The sequence below is a fragment of the Lolium rigidum genome, chromosome 7, assembly GCF_022539505.1.
Source record: "Lolium rigidum isolate FL_2022 chromosome 7, APGP_CSIRO_Lrig_0.1, whole genome shotgun sequence".
In the NCBI taxonomy this organism is placed as follows: Eukaryota; Viridiplantae; Streptophyta; class Magnoliopsida; order Poales; family Poaceae; genus Lolium; species Lolium rigidum.
In genome coordinates, this window is record NC_061514.1 from 118,447,963 (window position 1) to 118,467,512 (window position 19,550).

General features: G+C 42.5%; 3 protein-coding genes across 3 annotated transcripts; 1 reads left to right on the plus strand and 2 right to left on the minus strand.

Moving 5' to 3' along the window:
• The first annotated feature begins 1,630 nt into the window (after positions 1-1,630).
• Positions 1,631-3,300, plus strand: LOC124671899 (putative serine/threonine-protein kinase). The gene is made up of 7 exons (XM_047208218.1): positions 1,631-1,640; positions 1,718-1,831; positions 1,917-2,036; positions 2,196-2,414; positions 2,515-2,630; positions 2,709-2,972; positions 3,064-3,300. Exons 1-7 carry the CDS (start codon positions 1,631-1,633, stop codon positions 3,298-3,300), a joined length of 1,080 nt encoding a protein of 359 aa, XP_047064174.1.
• Positions 3,301-7,253: 3,953 nt separating this feature from the next.
• Positions 7,254-9,136, minus strand: LOC124678624. The gene is made up of 4 exons (XM_047214483.1): positions 8,807-9,136; positions 8,278-8,358; positions 7,832-7,971; positions 7,254-7,694 (listed from the first exon to the last, which is right to left on the minus strand). The coding sequence occupies exons 1-4, from the start codon at positions 9,134-9,136 to the stop codon at positions 7,439-7,441; spliced, it is 807 nt and encodes a 268-aa protein (XP_047070439.1). The 3' UTR covers positions 7,254-7,438.
• An 867-nt stretch (positions 9,137-10,003) lies between these two features.
• On the minus strand, positions 10,004-17,046 carry LOC124671900 (probable RNA-dependent RNA polymerase 2). The gene is made up of 5 exons (XM_047208219.1): positions 17,042-17,046; positions 15,068-15,770; positions 11,892-13,795; positions 11,485-11,635; positions 10,004-10,828 (listed from the first exon to the last, which is right to left on the minus strand). The coding sequence occupies exons 1-5, from the start codon at positions 17,044-17,046 to the stop codon at positions 10,004-10,006; spliced, it is 3,588 nt and encodes a 1,195-aa protein (XP_047064175.1).
• Positions 17,047-19,550: the final 2,504 nt, after the last annotated feature.

Consider the following 19,550-nt stretch of genomic DNA (forward strand, 5'->3'; position numbering starts at 1 on the left):
TGGTTACGAAAAGTACATAAATAACTCCATGAAAGCACCTATCAGGCGCAAAACATAGACTACTTATATGATGGACAACTGTGAAATTTTGGGGTAAATTTCCTATAGTAAATTAGATTTGAGACAAGAAAACCAAAGCAAAGATCTTGTTCTTCATGTTTTCCGTAGACTGGGGTAAGAGGACAATAGAACAATCGGACATTTCATCTACACGGAAGACAGCTCCGTGATCTGTTCTCTATTGAACAATGAGTTGTTCTATATTGGAACTTACTGACCTAGGTAACAAGTTGATTTTTATTAATTTGTTCCACGAAAGTGATGTTTTGGGCTCATCAGCTAATTAGACCCTTTCACAGGGTCCACATTCAAGCTGAATATTTATAGAGCAAGCAGTTTGTTCGAGCATCTAGTTTCAGATGCATAATAACATGAACTGTTGGCTAGAGAATCTCTCACGAGACATATCCAAAGGTATATACTGTTGACTCAACATGGTATCAAATCTGTAAATAGACATTATTGAAGTTAAAATAGCACATATATTTTTGTACAAATCTAAATGGCATAATACTGTTAAATCAGCATGGTAATTCCAGTTGGGTTTGTTTTATGCAGTTTATTTGTAGTACTGAAATTTTAGGGAAGGTTTTATGCAGGTTTGATGACCTCACGTGACTTAGCCTTGGAAACGTCAACTAATGTAACCTCAAGTAACTTAGAGCGTTCTTTGTGGAACTATGAAGAATATCCACGCATACTAAGTGCAAACTGTATTAAGATACACTCTTACTGCTCGGAGCTTCTGGAGCGTTTCTGTATTACTATAACTGGCAAACTTTAACTTTATAAACCTAGCATCTGCATGCCCAACGAAGTAATAAACACAAGAACACACTGAACAGTAATAAAGCAAACAGATCGCAAAAGACAGAAGTTACTTGGAAAGAACAGGGGGGATACACACTAGCATACAAAACACTGAACTCCAATGCCAGATGTCTTGTTCCAGTTGTTTCTCTTTTGATGGACGTAACCTCGTTGTATTTTATTTTGGCTCATATGAAGCCGTCAAAGTAGAATACTGTTATAGCCTATACAGTATCTAATTCCACTTTCCATAGTGTTGACACATTTGTCTACTACTTCCCGAGTTGGGGCCAGCGATGGGGACTCCAAATGCACAGACCAACAGATGGGCTACATATGTCAAAACCAAATATAGGACCTCCGGCATCACGTCATCACGACAACCCATTAGCAAACAAGTTAAAAAAAAATATACTTTCCAAAACCGCAGATACTAACGAACTTGGTTTGACAGAGCAAGAAATGTCACAAGAATATGACAAAATGGATTAAAGTTATGCAAAGCTATGAAATCAGCATACCTTGACACGAGATTCGGTTAATTCCGTATACTGATTCAGACCCGGCACGGTTTCTAGATGGTCCAATATTTTTGCTGCTTTGGCTTCTTCTGTCCCTGCCCCTTGGCCGGCAACGGCTAATCATCATTGCTAATAACGTCTGGTTAGAGAGTGACCTTGATATTAATCGCTTCCGTCGGAATAATCACAAGGTGGAAGAAAAGCAATCTTTTGTTCTTCCCAGACGTCCCATAAGCCAAATGCATAGAGGTACTTCTATCTTAACCCCTTTCCCCTTCCTTTCTACACTGTACCTTGAATTTTTGCCTTCTCCGAGTTATCTGCAGGATATGGAGCACTTCTCGGGTGCCTTGTCGTGGCGGTGATCATCGGGGTTGTTGTCATTTTCTGCCACTTCAGGAGAAGAAAATACAAGATCAAATCATCAAAAAAGGATATTGGTAATTTCATTACTCAGTAATGAATTTGCGCACGCTGATAGTTTTACTTGGTAACACTATGCGATTGGGCATCCTTCTGTTGCAGAGGTCGCTGAGGCCTCCGTCGAGTATGAGGAGCTTACCTGCAAGCAGATGTCGATCAAAGAGATATACACCGCAACTGAAAACTTGCGTCTTTCAAACATCATCGGGCAGGGAATTGCAGGTACAAGACAATACTAGCCAATTCAGAATTAAAATCTTTATTTCGTGAATCCGATGAGCAGAACTGTGACAAGAGCATGATAATTAGAAGGTAAGAACGGCATTCAGTAGGTTATTGTTGCTCTAAGAGTTTGATGCACCTTCCTAATGCGACTTCCAGGGAAAGTGTACAAAGGAATGCTTGCAAATGGCTGGTCTGTTGCCGTGAAACACATAATCAAGAATGAGCATGCAGAAACCTTTCTAAGAGAAGTTACAAGCCTCTCACATGTAAGGCATCCAAATCTGGTGTCATTAAGAGGCTACTGCGATGGGCAGGACGAGTGCTTTCTCGTGTATGAACTGTGTGTCAATGGTAACCTATCAGAGTGGCTATTTGGTAAGTACCTATACGAGGAAACATTTTCTAAAAACACCTATATGAGGACATGATGTATTAAATATGCAATGTTCTTACTAAAGTAGTAGTTTGATCTCAGGGAAGGATAAGAATCTATTCTGGATCCAGAGACTTCAGATCGCCCTTGGCAGTGCTTGTGGCCTTTGGTTCCTTCACATATACCCTGAAGGCTGCATTGTTCACCGAGACATAAAGGTTGGTTGCATTATCTAAAAGACGCGTGCAGGTACATCTGCATATTCAAATAATGCCAATTCATGCATGTTGTTATAGCCAACCAATATACTTCTTGGGGTTGATATGGAGCCCAAACTCGCGGATTTTGGACTGTCGAGATGCATGGACATAGGTGTATCACACGTAAGCTCTGAAGTTAGAGGAACTTTTGGCTACGTCGACCCAGAGTACCGGCACAACCACAGGGTGCATGCTGCAGGGGATGTATACAGCTTTGGTATGGTACTCCTACAGCTCCTGTCAGGAAAGCGAGCAATCAACATCCAGAACACTACTAAGCCAATTTCACTGGACAAAATGGTAAGATCATAAACAGTTAAGGTCAGATATTAATTTCTGGGAATGCAATGATCAATTGTATTGAAGTTGATACACATACTTTTTATCTCAGGCTTCTATGCTCATCAGAGAAGGAAATGTGCTGGAATTTGCTGATCCAAGGCTGAATGGAGAATACTCAGAAGAGGCATTTGATCTCAGTCTGAAGCTTGCTCTCTCATGCACCGGCCACAAGCAGCAGCGACCATCCATGGAGCAAGTTGTATCAAGGCTAGAGAAGGCTCTAGAGATCTCCATGGGAGACGATGATAAGCGCAACACCATCAGTTTTGTTGATTCCTTTGCATAGAGTATTTTCAAGAGAGGGAAAGAGCCCATCGCATAGGTACTAAGAAGCTGCAAGCCTTGACATTCCCATGACCATGTATAAACAGTGTTGTGTGCTGAGGTGAAAACAATTGATGCATTTGGTGACTGATTTACACACTAGATGTTAAGCTAAACTGATATAACTGCTTTACTAATATGACTAACGACAGGACTTAAAAGAGATCAGACCTAGAGACTTTACCGGTATGTGTCTTCATAGTAAGATATGAGCTTGGATATTCACCATATTTTCTGTAACACTATAAAGAAATTGCTGCAAACACCCCAAAAAGGAATCTTAGTACCTGTTAGGAAAGGCCATGAATCAATAATCAATGGTTAATTACTAACTACAAGTTTACAGCACATTGAAGTTGACAACTTGACCTCACATTTGTGGTCTGTGTGAATATGCTTTCTACCAACTTACTAGAAAAAGAAACACTGGTAAGAAGGCAAGCTGCTATCCAGTATAATTGGCTTCCCAGATGTCATCATTTTCAATCTTCTCTACTATATAAAAAGGAGGAACTGGTTCTGTTTCCTCCGGTCAAAACTTTCGTCAACCATATTTTCAGTAAGACAATTTTACCCTCCCACCAAATCAAATCAGATACTCCCTCCCATTTTTCTGGCGCGATTATTAAGGAGGCAATCAGTAGACAAAACCTTCCAAACTTGTCCCTAGAAAATCTCTCCATCTCAACCTGACTCACTTGCATGCAGTCCATAAAAATCCTCTCGCAGCGTATTTATAGGAGCGAATCAGTAAATTCACGCATGAGTAGGAAAAAAAGGAAACTGGCTCGTCTCGTTAATTAAGGAGCATGCATAGGAGCGAATCAATAAGTCCCCTCGCAAACGTATTTAGTGAGGAGCACGCATCATTAATTAAGGAGGGTATGGGGGAGATCAGGAGCAAAACACACCCACGCCTTTCTTTGGCGAAAACAGAAAAAATATTTACGCCATGTTCAATGAGATGGAAGGAGCACACGTATTGCCGCCCAATAGTGTCGCTTCGTTATTGCAACCCCGCACACGGCTAACCCTATTTCCTCGTCCTCCTAGCGGCGGCGTTTGGGGTGGATGCGGATTTCTCGCCTCGTCTTACCTCGGCATGGCCTTCGAGATGAAGATGGAGCTAACCTCCGCCTCCAATCGCTGGACATGCCGTTGGGCGTGAACAAGTACGAGCAGGAGGCCATCAACACTCTTGGACCTAACCTCCGCCTCCAATCGCTCATACGACGCGGACCCTCTGCCTCACGTCTCGATCTCCTTTCGACGGCGGCGCAACAACACGGCCAGTGGCAACACTAACAAAAGAAAAGGCCTTCTTAAGCCAGAGTAGCTACTCGATTTGATCTCAACGTCGTCTGATTTTTCTATTTGAGCTAGCATGAAAGGGATCGTATGGTTTGCAATAGCCAGGTGAGATTTGCTTTCTCTGAACCCCTCTTGTTCTACGAAAGCTGAAACCCTGATTTGGGTTTTCAGATCGTGTGTGGTGAAGTGGCTGCAAGAGCATGCTCCACGGCCATCTCCACAGGGCGGTCGTCCTCGCGCGGCGTACCCCATCCCAGGCTTCGCTGGTCCGTCCGATGTCGCCTTCAACCTCCGCCCCGGCAATGCATTCGACGCCCGCCGACCTCGCGGACCCCCGACGTGGCATGACCGCCCTCCACCTATGTTCTGAGCCCCTGGCGACAGGGCGTTCCTCACTTACGCCGGCAGTAGCGCATGAAGGAGCTGCCGCCATCCTCAAAGTACTTACAACGTTTCTGCAGTAAGATTCATGCGGCGAACATGCCATCAGCCACAAGGTAATAATATTGCGCCTCCCTACTCTGTCGTCCATTTTCCTTCCTTGAAAAAGGCCTAAGCATCTGGGCTTGCTATGTATTTAGGTTGGAGTACGACTAAAGCTGGTTTGGTTAATACAGTCAAGAAAAAGGCAATGGAAATCCATCTGCAGTTCCGCACTTCTCTATGATATGAATCTTTTGCATCTAGATGCAAGCAAAGCAGCAGACATGCCACCCATCAGCCTCAAGGTAATAATACCGCGCCTCCCTACTATGTATATTCCATTTTCCTTTCTTGAAGAAGGCCTAAGCATATGGGCTTGCTATGTATTTAAGTTGGAGTACGAACTAAAACTGGTTTGGTTAATACAATCAAGAAAAAGGCAATGAAACCCCATCTGCAGTTCTGCACTTCTCTTTGATATGAATCTTTTGCTTCTAGATGCAAAGCAAAGCAGTAGAAATGCCATCATCAACAAGGTAATAATATTGTGCCTCCCTACTTTGTATTCCATTTTCCTTTCTTGAAGAATGCCTAAACATCTGGGCTTGCTATGTATTTAGGCTGGAGTACGAAGCTGGTTTGGTTAATAAAGTCAAGAAAAAGGCAATGAAAATCCATCTGCAGTTCTGCACTTCTCTTTGATATGAATCTTTTGCATCTAGATGCAAGCAAAGTGGTATATTGTGCTCTCAAAAAAATTACTCTGAAATTCATCTGCGCAGTATATAGTGGTAAATTGTTTCTTCATGATGCAGACCAAAATATCCTCCTTTGTGTACTGGTTGCTTCAGTAGAACTTCTAATGCTTCAAAAAAATTGGCGGCAAGCTCTAGCGGTTATGATGGCTAGCGCTACGCGCGGGGGTGGTAGAGGCCAAGGCGAAGCGATAAAAGGGGCGCTATAGCTTCGCATGCTCAGCAGGAAGGCAGAGGAGGTGTCAGGGAAGCCAGAGAGGGCGTAAGGACGACATCGCAGTCATTGGTGGCGGCGGCCGGACTGAGGCATGGTGGTGGTGGTGCTGGAGGGTCGGTGGCTACTCAAGAAGGTGATTGCAGCTTATGACCATATCGGAGCGGATGGGGTAATGCACCAGGTCAGGGACCGGCTGGAGGAGGATATCTCGATTCGGCGGCGGCGCACTAGAGGGGAAGAAAACCACCAAGGCGGCGATTCAGAGCAACATGTCGCAATTCCTGGTGTAGTTGGTGATTCATGGTGTGGTTGAACATTAGTAGGGTGGGACTCCACCTGGCCCCACCTTTTGTGTTAAAATAATGGCTTACAAGACTGATCTAATATGCTTTGGAAGAAGATGTTAGGGCTCCTTTATTTGGAGGAAATGTGGAGGAAAAGTAGAGGGTTAGAAAATATTCCAATGATGCTATTATTTACTCCTTTGATTCATAGGAATGGTGTAAAGGAAAATCAAAGGAACTGTTCCTTTGGAGCTCAGTTTCAAGCCAGATCCTACGGAAAATAATAATCCACTCAGACCTCATTCTTCAATTCCTTTGCACAAGGAAGGAGAAAATATTTATGCATTCCATCCTATCCTATTCCCATATCTACCATATTCCTTTGATTCCCCTATCCTCCAACTCAAAGAAGCCCTATGTTTTTCTAAACGACCCGATGGCAAGTTGCTTTGCCTAATATAATGTAAGTTGTTTGTGTTGGTCTCCAGCATGTGACTGAACGAACTACAGATGCGACCCAACACAGGTTTAAGTTCATGTATTATGTTTGTTTATCTAAAAGAAAAAAATTAAGAAAAAGTTAGCTTTCAATAACCAGTCACGGTGAATCTCAAGATTTTAATATTTAACTAAGTTTGAAATAATACAAAATAAAAAAGTTTGTGTGCTAAAAAATGCTTGCTCGTTACAAAAATAAATCATGGATTAGAAAAAAATGTTCATGTTGTCCGACAATTGTTCACGGACATTCAAAAAAATGTCACGCATTTCAAAAATTTGAAACCCGTAGCAACCCACGGGCATTTGTACTAGTAGTAGCAAACGGAAGAAGGTTAGTGATATCCTGGAAGGGTGTTTACAAGACCGAACAGTACACTAACAGAAGCTTCAAAATAACAGGATAACAATAATGCAAATGACAACATTGTACTGAACTTTCCTAACCTCTTTATTTCCTCGAAAAAATATATTTCTAGTCTAAATAATTACATATATGCCTGGCAAATAGCCAACTGGAAATCAAATTAGTTACAACATGAAGCAGAGAAGACTGCTACCAAAATGAGCTTCTGCACAAACGACGAGCAAAGCACAACCCCATACCGCATATTAAAGTGGCAATTCATCCAATGCTTCAGTGTAATTTGTTTGGTTCATCGACATGGCACACAAGCCATGAGGGAGAAAAAGGTAAATTGCAAGAAAGATTATCACTCCAAGATCAGCCTCTTCACCTATGGCGGGCTGTGGGGGATTTCGCAGGTATATCTGACTGGCACACCACATACAGTACAGGGCGGCTATCACTAGGATGAGAAAGAAAGTTTGGTTTGACTTTTCGATCACCGATTTTCCATGCTTCACTCTGCCAAAACATAAAGTTTGAACATTTAGAGAAGCACAAGTCAACAAGCATAAACCGACACGCTAATCAAGGCTATGCAACATTCTGAACTTTTAGATCTTTTATACAAAGTAATGGACCTAAAGCTAAATTATCACCTGTTGATGTACACATATCCTCCAATGAGGCAAATGCAAAGAAGGCCAATAACAAACACTGCATCTGAATTGATAGGAGCACGGCCTTGCCACCAACCAGTGCTCAGTATCCAAGTATACATTGTAGAATGGCCATTTTCCTGTAAAATATAAAAGAAATTTTGATCTGAATAAGCATACAACAGTTGAAATGGTGAAAAGAGTCCAAATATCCCCATAGTAACACAACTTGTATAATATATTGTGCAAATCCGTATCTTCTTTTTGCATGACTTGTGAAGTTTTAGGCAGATTATTTCAAATGCAGAAATGCTTCTGATCTCTAAAGCCTTCTTAAACTAGGCACACTATGGTGAGCTAATGACTCCTCCCATTCACGAGGAACCAGCATGTCTGAGAATAGATTCCTTTCAATTGAGGAAAGGTGTACACCAACCATTGCTCACCTCAAACAAGTGATCCAAGAAGAAGTGGGAGAGCGAGCCTGCTGCGATAAGCAAGAAGCACTGCGTCTTGCTTAATGGTACCTGTACCAACACCGGCAATTGATAAATCAAACAAATTTACATCGAAAAATAAATTAACAAATGACAGATGATTAGAGGCTTCTGAGCTCTCGGTGACTCAGGTCTGGAAACAGCCCCTCTCTACGGTGTTGCTGCTTATTTCCATTTGCAATTGTAGGTTGAGACTCTACTAAGCATTTGCTAGATTTGTACTGAATTGAAAGAAGACAGAAAATGGCATGGAGGTACAGGGTGCTTAGTACGAAACAGAGCAGCTGAACAGGTAACATGCGCCATACTACTAATTATGTGATTAGGATAACAATCCCAAGGTTTCGTCTCGCCCATGACATAGATTCGCAGTAGACCATGGTTCTAGTCGCAGCATACGAACAGTGGATTAACTAATGAATACTAGGCCACATGGAGATTAGTTGGAGAAGAACATGTGGTGCATTCTGCTACCCACCCCGTTGGGCGCGTCGAGGAGACCGGCACGGAGAAGCCGCCGCGAGAGCCAGGCGTAGAGGCAGGCGAGCGGGAGGCTGAGGAGGAGCGGGTAGTAGAAGGGGTGATGGACGGCGGCCATGGCGAAGTCCCCGGCGGCCTCCGCGGAGGTAGAGGAAAAAAAGGAGGTGAGCCACTCGGCGAAGGAGCCGAGGTCCGGGCCGAGGAAGGCGTTGGCGGCGTAGACGGCGCAGTGGTGCGGGCCGAAGCGGCGGCCACCGTCCCCGGCGAGCCGCGAGAGCGCCGCCCCGCCGGACAGCGCGTACAGCAGGTGCGCCCCCGGCCCCGGCATCCTGACGGCTGCCTCAGTCCGGTCCGGACAGGCTAGTCGCCGGAGATGGTTGTGGGCTTGTTGAGGTTGGAGACTCGGGAACGAAGGTTGCGAGCAAGGGAGACGGCGGGAGTTTGGTGGGTGATCGACGACGGCGGCGTGGACTGGAGCTGGGTTTTGGGTATACGTGTGCTGCTCTGCTCACTTTCTCGCTGCGGTTACCGCCGAAGCAACGGCGAACGGTCGGGTGGCTCGTCCATTTGGACGAGACGTGACGTCACTGACTCGCAAGCCATGGCCTAGAGCAGAGCAGGTGCTTAATAACAATGGCGTCAGCACGGGTCATGAGCTTCTTAACGCTGTGTGCACTGCAGTTCTACCGGCTACGCTCGATCGAGTCGGGCGCTGCTTGCTCGTCGTTGCACACGGCGAGGACTTGATCGAGATCTTTGTTGGATTCCTGGTGCCTGGTGATGACTATTTTTCCAAGCACTCGTCCAAATGCAGCATTGCTAGTCAATTTGGGAGGCTAGACCAAATGCAAGTCATCCTTACGTAACGGCTTAGCTAATACCACCTGCCCTGCCCGGCTGCTAGTATTAGAAGCTAAGGTTCTGTTGAGATAGAGATGGAGCGACTTGTCACAAGGAAAAAAAAAAAGTATGCAAACGCCTCAACTTCCAGTTCCACCAAGCACACAGCTCATTCATTCCAGACTTCCAGTCACACAGATCCAGCAAAGCTGCGCGTTCATCTGAGGAACATCAGACCCGCTGTTGAGTTCTGCTCAGATGGTCTGCAATTCAACAACAGTAGAGTATTGCTACATACAGCGGGGGTGCATCGACACAGACACAAGTGCAGTTGCCACTTATTACCTCTACTGATCTACACAACTCCAACTTGCTGGCGCCGGTCCATCGGGGCTGGCGCCGGCACATCATCATCCGCTTGCTGCCTGCGCTGCTTGGCATTGGACTCCTTGATTTTCAGCAGCTCGTCGCAGATGATCCACGGGAAGCTCCAGAACTGCTTCTTCCCTGGCCGGCGGTGGTCCGGGTGGTAAGTCACGTGGTACCACGCCGACGCCATCCTCGACCACTCCTCCTTCGGGTCGCTCTTGAACAAACCCAGCAACTCCTTGTGCAGGCCGGCGACCGAGTCGATGATGCGGTCCTTCATCTCGAAGTACCTCTTGTTGTCCCTCTTCAGGTACATGAGCTTGTTCCGGATGTTGCCAGTCAGGATCTCTTCTTCGTGCGCCGCACCGTAGTAGGTCATCAGTGTGCTCAGCTTCTCCGCGTACAGGTCATAGTACTCCTCTGCGCGTTCCAGGAATACCTCAAAGCCAGGGACCTCAAGGTCAGAATCGAACGCAGGGTTCGACTGAACCAAGGATGAGAGGGCATGCGAACTCTCCATACGACTCGCAGCTGCTCGGTAGAGCTTGCCCAGAACTCCATTTGAGATGTACATAGGTTTTTCCCATCGTTCCATGAAGTCAGGGTACTCCCTCGGTCTCAGTGCTCGGGGCATTTCAGCTGGAGCTCCTGTCTTGGCGAAGTCGACTGCCATTGAATGCAAAGCAGCTAGCTGGAGGCACTCTGGGCTGCGAGCTTTCATTGGATGACGGTCAGCGTGGATCAAGTGAGCAGTTGAGATAGCACCCAGCGAGTCATTTATCATGTAATCCACAAAGTTCTTCTGAATTTCCTGCAGTTCATCAGATACTTTTGTAAGATTTCAGATATAACCATGTCAGAGGAGGAAAATAAATTTGCTACTCAAAGAAACAACTTTGAACAGCATATTGGAGTAAATTGATGTGCACCTACCAAGGTTGGGGATTTACACTCCATGAAGAGCTTTTTAATACCAAGACCACCTTAAAACTCAATTAAGGTACAAATGTTTTTATCAGAAGACCGTAAAATTTGTCTTTTATTTTCTGGAACGAGTGCCCACATTTCTAAATAATGTTGTTAATTGTGCATGGTGAGCATATAGTTGGTTCAAAGCATTCACTTTCTTGTTGGCTGTCATGCCGTATGCTTACTGAGTTGGAAGTACATAGCCAGCTCTCTCTCTGGCCATGCTGCCCTATCACATGTTTCATGAAGTGTGTGCACTTTTTGCCCTAGTGCATTTTCCAAGTTTTTTACTATGCACAGAAATGTTTTAGAAACGTGAGAAGCCTCAAGATAATCTATATGATTGAAATCACTACATTTTGTAAAAAATACTGATATTTCGGTGATATATGCAACTACATAGAAATCTGATATTATTCAAATGAATCTTCAGTAAATTAGCAGCAACAACCTAGCAAAGAAAAAAAAGGAATAAGCAGTCCCGGCTCACAAATATACCTCGATTGTAACAACATGATCCATTATACGCGGCCTTGCTGCAGTGTAGTCCATCGGTGTATCAACCTTCTCTGGAATGAGTTTGTCATCCCAAGTGATAAAATAGAGGTCACCATCCAAATCACCCCCGGAGCATTCATTTGGATGAGGCCTAATTAACATCAAAGATTAAATTATATTTGGTCAAGGCCTAATTAACATCAATGATAAGGAGAATGCAAGCATAGGCAACATACATCAATGAGGTTAATAGAGTATGTAACATGACTGGATATCAATCTAACATAGAAACGAATAGTGACAATACTTCACCAAAATTCAAGCTCCTTTGAAGGCACTGACAAAGCAATATAAACTCTAAAAACTTTGCAGATTTACTATCAGTTTCAGTATCACATATGGCATACCTTTCTCCTCTTTGAGGGAAGACGACACAATCAACCAGGTTCATGTCATACAGCCCCTGGTCATAGACAGCTTCAAGTACTCTGATGTCACCAGGATGGAGACAAGGATTTTTTGATATTGCAACTTTCCCGACAACAATAGCTTTCCCACTATCTCTATTATCTTCACAAAAATACGGTTGATCGTTCTCTTTCTGCTCTTTGCTGCTCTTTGTAATTCTGATGAAAACTTGACCATATTTTAATTCACCTGTCTCATCCAAACAACCAAGAAGAACACGACCTTTCGGAACATGAATCTTACATCTAGTTCTTATGTCAGTCAGCCTATTATCCTGATGGGCCTTAAGAATCATCAACAGGTAAGGCTCTAAACTTGGTTCATAACCTTGCAGCAACATCTTAGATGCTGTCTTGGTTTCAGCGCTACCAATTTTCCCCAGGACAGAAAGAGCAGCTTCTCTGTTGTTCAGCATTTCATCTAATTCACGCATGTCATCGTGTTGCATCAACTCAAATGTCTCATCTCGTATTCCCAAAGTCGAAAGGAGAGAGATAATTTCACGATTCATATAGCATGGCTGGGGCTTGCTCCAACTTGTAACGTTAAACATTCTGCTCTCTGATTCAAATTTCTTCATACTAGGTCGTAGAGAAAGACTACGAAACGAATCAGGATCGACAGCAACAACTCCTTTATAGCCACCAAACCTTATTTGAAAAGCTGAAGGAGGGTTAACATGGTCTAGTCCAATTAGGTGAGCAATATCTTTGGCAAATCTCCCAGACATCTTCCCGATGCCATCAGAAAATGTGTACTTAGTGCCATCAGTTGTGACTTCAATATCTGGAATCTCTTCCACCTGCTGTGACACTGCGATTTCAAATGTTTGCCTGGAAGAGCTGAACAGCTGGCCCATTCTAGCCGCACACTTAGATACTGAACGTATTCCTTCAAAGTGGCCCATCCACCTTCTTATATCCTCTGCGTTCAAGGAATCATTAGAAGCAAACATCCAAACAGAACTGCCACGAAGTTGACTTGCTGAGAAGGCCAAAAACTCATATTTCTTTGGACCAACAGAAAACCCTTCTTTTAGAATGGATAAAATGCGATAATACAGGCCAGTTTTGAAGGGTTGGGAAAAGAACCCTTGTCCATTTCTAGCTGAGATTGCATCTGGAAAAAGCTTACTCCAGTCTTCATCAACAAAAGTAACTCTAACGAAGTCAGAAGCATACTTAATATGATGTTTAACCACATAATTTGAAACTTCTTCCTCAGGTCCCAAGCAGTATATTTTTGTTGGAGTAATGTGAATTCTGTAACACCTCATTAATTTCCCTTCGGATTCAATCTTCCGGAACAACAAAGGACTGTGGCTCATCTTCCTGCTACAGGCCTCCTGTTGGATGAATTGCAAAGGTTCGTAGCATGTAGACTCTAACTTGCTCATTTTCTCGAAAATCCTCCTTGAAATATGATCTGGTATTCCCTCAAGAGCTTTAAACAAATCAGCATTAACATGTTTAGCAACTATCTTCCCCATGTGAACAAGAGAATTGAGACGGAAAAGAGCTTCATAAGACACTGAACAACCACTTGGACAGTCAACAAGGGGAACCACTTTGGATGAGGGGCTAACATCCATTGAAGAAACGACCAATTCCCCTAATTCTCCTGAAAAGGGTATGCTATCAAGAATATTTGACACTGATGCACCATCATCCAGTTTTAGGACAATAGTAGAACACTTCCCAAAAGACTGGTTAGGTGTAAAATCTAGTGCTCTGACCCAGGTAAAATTGGCATCCTCCTTGCATGCATGAAAGCGGTCCTCTGCGAACCTTGCATAAACTGCAGGCCCGGAAATTGTGGTATGTATTCTTGGTGCATATGTGAGCTGGAAAAAAGATTCAGTTTAGATTACTCAAGGTAATATAATATTCGCAGAAAAAAAGAAAAGTGTTGCGCCTTGTCAAGTGATGGTTTTTTTTTAAAATATGACAACAGTAGTAACTTTTGGAAACTATGCATAATGTCTATTCATCAGATAAGTTTCATACTTGTTCCACTCTAATTAGAAATTAAGTGGTAGGACGCAAGAGGATCATCCCCGCCAACTGAGATATTTGTAGGAGTGAAGATAAACATAGCAGAGCTCCCATCTTATTTTATCGGCTCCAATGCACAATTGCAAACCAGAACACTCTGGTAGTTCACTCTAGTTACCCTGGCTCAAGAATTTTCCTTTGTTTTTTAGTTCATGCAAGCATGGAGGGAGGAAGCACATCTATGAGCTCGCTGTTAAATTCAACCACAACATGTTCCCACATTTCACAATCTAGATACCATTAGATCCATATAACATCTTTGCTCCAACACTTACCAATATATCAAACTTTAACAGAACATTGTAAGATTGGCTGCGCATTCTCTATTTTGGCCATTAAAATGCCCAAAATAATAGTCCATCACGTGCTTGGAAAGAAATAGAAGGCACATCAGATTCATTATCCCAAATGACATGATTTTGAACTGTTGGTAACAAAAGCAAGAGCCTTATTCACATCGTGATATGTCAAGATTCTGAACACATTAGCTAGATCTAATCATGCCTAAATACAAGCAACCATTCAACCAGTTAGGATAACATTTAATGGATCAAGATTTACATGTTTAGGCTCTTGAGCGACCACAATGAAGTTTGAGGAAAAAAACTGAAATTTCATTTACGAATTTACTCACACTGCATGAATTTCTGTCATGACCATACTACCGAGTTAAAATAAGTTATGCACAGCATGCATATATAAACCTATTGTCTGCAGGCCAACTTTTTCCTCTCGACCACAATGAAGATTGAGAAAAAAAAAACTGAAATTTCATTTACGAATTTACTCACATTGCATGAATTTCTGTCATGACCATGCTACCGAGTTAAATCAAGTTATGCACAACATGCATATATAAACCTATTGTCTGCAGGCCAACTTTTTCTTCGGAAAGAAATTAACCAGACCACACTTCACTTCCACAAAACTCGTCTGTTAACGCGCAAACCATCTAACAGTTGGAATTTTCTAGCTAAAGCGCCCTGTAACCACAATGTCTGCTTGATATAATGAAAAAAATGAAAAACAGAATTATCAGAGAAACAGGATGTGCGGCTCACCTGCAGCAAGATGGCTTTCATCCCATCCAGGCTGCACCCGAAGCAGTGCCCAATGTCCTCGAAATGCACCCCAAGCTTGTACCTCTGGGACTTGTGATTCAGGTACAGGTCCAGGCGCCGCTTCCCCGGGATGACCTCCACGCGCACGCCGTCCCAGGCATCGGCCTCCTCGAATTCGCGGTCGGCGACGCGGTCTCCGACGAGGAGGCGCGCGCTTGCCACGCGGAGCGCAAGTTCGGGCGCCCGGGGGAGGAGGTCGGTGGTGGCAGGGGTGACGGAGAGGCGGGAGCCGAGGAAGTGGGGTAGGCGACCGGAGGAGGCGAGTTTGGTAGCAGCAGTGGCGGCGGCGGTGGAATCGAACTGGACGGTCCCATGGCCTCGGCTGAGCCAGCCGCGGCGGGCGGCGGCTATCTCGCAGGCGTATGCGGCGCCGTCAGCGGCGACGGCGGAGTCGAAGAAGGCGAGAAGCTCGGTGGCGACGGCCGATGGCGGGATATTGAAGACTCGCACTGTGGCCGTGGAGACGGCCGCCGCCGCCGCCATCGGAACAGAGGGGCAGCGAATTACTGGGGATTTGGGACTCCGACGAGGGCACGGCCGGATCGGGGTTTTTTGGTCTCGGCCTCTGCCCTCTTGGGGTTTTTTTGACCGTTTTATACGACCTAGGTTTTCTACAATACGCTTTCCCTTTGTTCTCGGTCGCCTAAAATTTCCATGAAAAAAATAACAGTCAATCATACTCACTTTGTTCAGTTTGTGTCGTGTGTATTTTAGTCAGTTTGTGATGTGTATTTCAAAATAAATGTCTGTTTGTGGTGTAGCGGTAAAAGAACGCACATTGTTAAAATAAAACCATAGCATAACACGCTATTGCGCGGGAAATAGTAACGGTGGTGATTACGCGGGAAAACATATTTAGACTATTTATGTTATTTCTGTGTGCATGTTTAGCAAGCAAAATTAATTGTGCTTACTGTATATATATAAGAGTATGTCCAATCGGCATGTGGTTTTATATGTACTAAAATATTAGATAACATAATAAATGTCGGATCAAAAGAAGGATCAACATTTACGTGATTTTATTTTTAGTGTGTCGAATTATCAATATGATTATAACCATAATTAAGTAAGTGAGTGAGTAAGTAAGAAAGTAAGTAAGTAAGTAAGTAATTAAGTAAGTAAGGGGAAATTCAATTCGGTACATGGGAGCATATGCTCCTGCCACTGAAAAAACATTTTGAAATGTCAAAGAATTCAAACAAAAAATCTCTCGCTTACGTATCGACATTTTACGTGCGCACATCAAGTTTTGCGAAAAACCGATATTTTTTGTGACTTGTGTGAAAAAGACAAACAAAACGTCTCCTGCACAATCTTTTTCTACATCAAATTTGTCTTTTTTGCAGATGACACTCAAAATGTCGGTTTTCTGTGGAACCACTTTGTGAACGTGTAAAATTTTGAGATGTGCCCACTAAATTTCGTTTTCAAATTTTTCAACATTCTGAAAGTGTATTTAAAACGAAGTTTAAAAACCGGGAGCATATGCTCCCGGGTGCCAATGTCTATTGGATGACCGCTATAACTCTAAAGAAAAGATTGATTGGTATACATGACGTGGAGCACTATTTGGGATAGGCATATTGGTTTAGATCAATATGTACCATTAATTAAGGTCATAAAAGAAGAGTCCAGAGATGGGTTGCAAGTGATATTTAGCTTGTTGGTTATCTTCTAGTGACATTGAGCAACTAGTGTTTGGTGTTATCTTGAGATATTAATGTTTGTGTCTGTGACTAGAGTTTAGTTTTTAAAACTAAGATGTGACATATGATATAATGCATAATTGTTTATCTTATGCATTGGTAAATTATCTCTTAGATAAAGAGAAGGTAAACCCGTTTGTCATGTTTATCTTTTCTTTTCTAGATCAGCAGTTATCCTAAGTGATTTTCTTAAGAGAAGACTTACACCATGCCCTATACATCAACTTGAAATTTATGTTCCACCTAATTTAATAACATGAATGGTCAATAATGTTGAGGTACTCCATGAGGGTTGTGGTAAATTGAGGTTCATTACATCAATTATATAAACTAGTTTGTTATGGTTGTGATCCACTAATAAAACATGTTCACAAGATGAATGTTGTATTTATCTAAGGGAACTTTTAGCAATTTGTTATTTTACTTTTGTGGTATTGTGGCTTCAACACATATAGAGAGGAAATTTGTTGTTCACAATGGTAGCTATGCATATGGTATGTGACATGTGATTCATGTTAAGATTCTAATCTTTTTTACCGTAGTTGTTGACTGGCGTATCAAGACCTAGTCGCTAACCAACATCCCAGGTTGGGGCCTTGTGTGGGGACTTGAGTGATAATTATTGATGCAAGTTGTTTATTTTGGCGCGTGAGGTATGCAGTGGGGCGGGTTAGGGAGTACAGTATATTGTTTTTCCATGCAAGTGCTATTGCTATTGTATTGCATGAGTAATGATTGCTCGAAACACGTGATCCTATATAGTAATCATGATCCAGGGGTGTGTGGTGATCACCTAAACATGCTAAAAAAATATAATACACGTAATCCATGGGTCCCTATTTTGAATTCAAATATCCTAAAAGTGTTGCGTGGCTCTATTATTGCTAAGTGGGATAGCATCATCGATTTGCTTCGTGGTAATCTATTTTGACCAAGGTAGACGGAATGTCTCACACGCGGGGGGGGGTATGTAGCCTCGTTTATAGCAATTTCTGGCCAACACTTAACATAATATATGCCAGTGTATCCTACATATTATTGTACCAAATGAGATTAGATTAGGATGATTATATGTTGCTCTACCTGATAATTTTGAATTATGACAGCATGCAACTAAAGTTATTTACATGGCCCCAATCATTCAGTAAATCAGTCCTACTATTTTGAATTGCATTAAAAATATCAAGAGAGTTTTAACGGATTGACGTCACAAAAAAAAGTTTAGCACCGACACCATACATGTACACATATATAAACATGAGTCGTGGATCAAACATGATTTACAGTTAGGCTCGAAGAGCCAAACATATAAGATAGTGGTTTAAATTGTGAATGATCTTCAAAGATGTTCTGAAGTACAAAGAAAGATGGTGTTACATGAAGACAACAAATTGTATACATACATTGAGGGAGGAGACTTAAGCAAAGTTGAGTGGGTAATCTAGGATATTATGTCAAATTTGGTCCAAAATGGTCCTCGACTCTTGATAAAAAAAGGGGGAGAGACTTGAACAGAGTTGAGCGGGGCAACAATTCTAGGCAACTACACATTCAAAGAACAATTGAGTGGTGGATTCAGGCTCTAAACAAATCATGCAAGTGGTGTATCAAACGTGGTGACGGCTCTATAAGCTGTTGCGAGTCAAACGTTTGTTGTGAATCAATAGCTAGAGAAAACATGAACGTGTTGTGCAACAATAGTGTTCCAAATTTGTTGATAGTAAAGAGGAGAAATCACACCAAAATTAGCCAAAGAGTAAAAGTACAAAGAAGTAAATAAGCTAGATTTGGTGCGTTTCCAAGAGCAACATGGGGTTGCATACATAAATTTTGACCGCACCAAGTAGTTATTGCCGTCTGGCCATAGTGTATAGGTCAAGTCGCTGGAAAAAAGAGAGTTGCAATTTGGTCCCATCCGAAGCTTGGGATATTGTTAAATCTTGTTCACGGACAATTTGAAACAAAATCAAAGTAGGAGGTAGCCAAACAGCATGCAAGGTGCCAATGATCGGGCCAAAAATTCATATGTTTACCATTGCCTACTTCCTAAGACTTTTTTTGCGTCGCATTAGTTGCCTCTGTAAAAAAATCTAAAAATGGAGATACATGAGAAGCAGACAATCAAAATATTAGGGGGTGTTGTATTGTATTTATAATGAACAACTTTATTGCAGTGTTCATCGGTTAGGTACCTTTTCAACCAAGATGTCATTGAACAGATATTAAAACCTTGTAAATTGTGGAACCCAAGATCATTAAATTCCATTTTTACAAGCAATTTGAGATGATAGAGGTGGGGTAATTTGGTAATTCTTCGATTTAAAAGCCCATTTTGAAAAAAATAGAAAGTAGGTAAATGAGGATGCTATCATGCTATAGACACATAAATCTTAAGAATAGTATAAGCTTTTTTTAACTGTAAAGACATAGTTTTCCCCATCTAGCCCTAGATGGAAATTATTTTGTCGATCTGCACATTAAGTGTTAATCTATAATATTAAGCCTATGACGTTAGGTGTTCATCTATAGACTTCCTTTTTTCTGTGGAGGGGGCTTTAGCCCATGTTGCCCCCTACTAAGCTCAATCGTAGAGAAAATGGAGGTCATTGTGTTTGTGATCTTCCATGAATCAAATGACAATCCATGTCCTATTTGATTCAAAGGATTCTCATAGGAATTTTGAAGCATTCAAATCATTAGAAATTTTTCCTATG

Bases quoted from the DNA above. Each gene is read 5' to 3' on its own strand.
- LOC124671899 (XM_047208218.1), top strand. The intron at 1,832-1,916 runs GTAATTTCATTA...CTTCTGTTGCAG, and splicing joins ATCATCAAAAAAGGATATTG to AGGTCGCTGAGGCCTCCGTC. The intron at 2,973-3,063 runs GTAAGATCATAA...TTTTTATCTCAG, and splicing joins CAATTTCACTGGACAAAATG to GCTTCTATGCTCATCAGAGA.
- LOC124678624 (XM_047214483.1), bottom strand. From the start codon at position 9,136: ATGCCGGGGCCGGGGGCGCACCTGCTGTACGCGCTGTCCGGCGGGGCG. The intron at 8,359-8,806 runs GTGGGTAGCAGA...GTGTTGGTACAG, and splicing joins TCCTCGACGCGCCCAACGGG to GTACCATTAAGCAAGACGCA. The intron at 7,972-8,277 runs GTGAGCAATGGT...TATATTTTACAG, and splicing joins TCTTGGATCACTTGTTTGAG to GAAAATGGCCATTCTACAAT.
- LOC124671900 (XM_047208219.1), bottom strand. The intron at 11,636-11,891 runs GTATGCCATATG...GATGTTAATTAG, and splicing joins TTCCCTCAAAGAGGAGAAAG to GCCTCATCCAAATGAATGCT. The intron at 10,829-11,484 runs GTATATTTGTGA...GATGAACTGCAG, and splicing joins ATCATGTTGTTACAATCGAG to GAAATTCAGAAGAACTTTGT.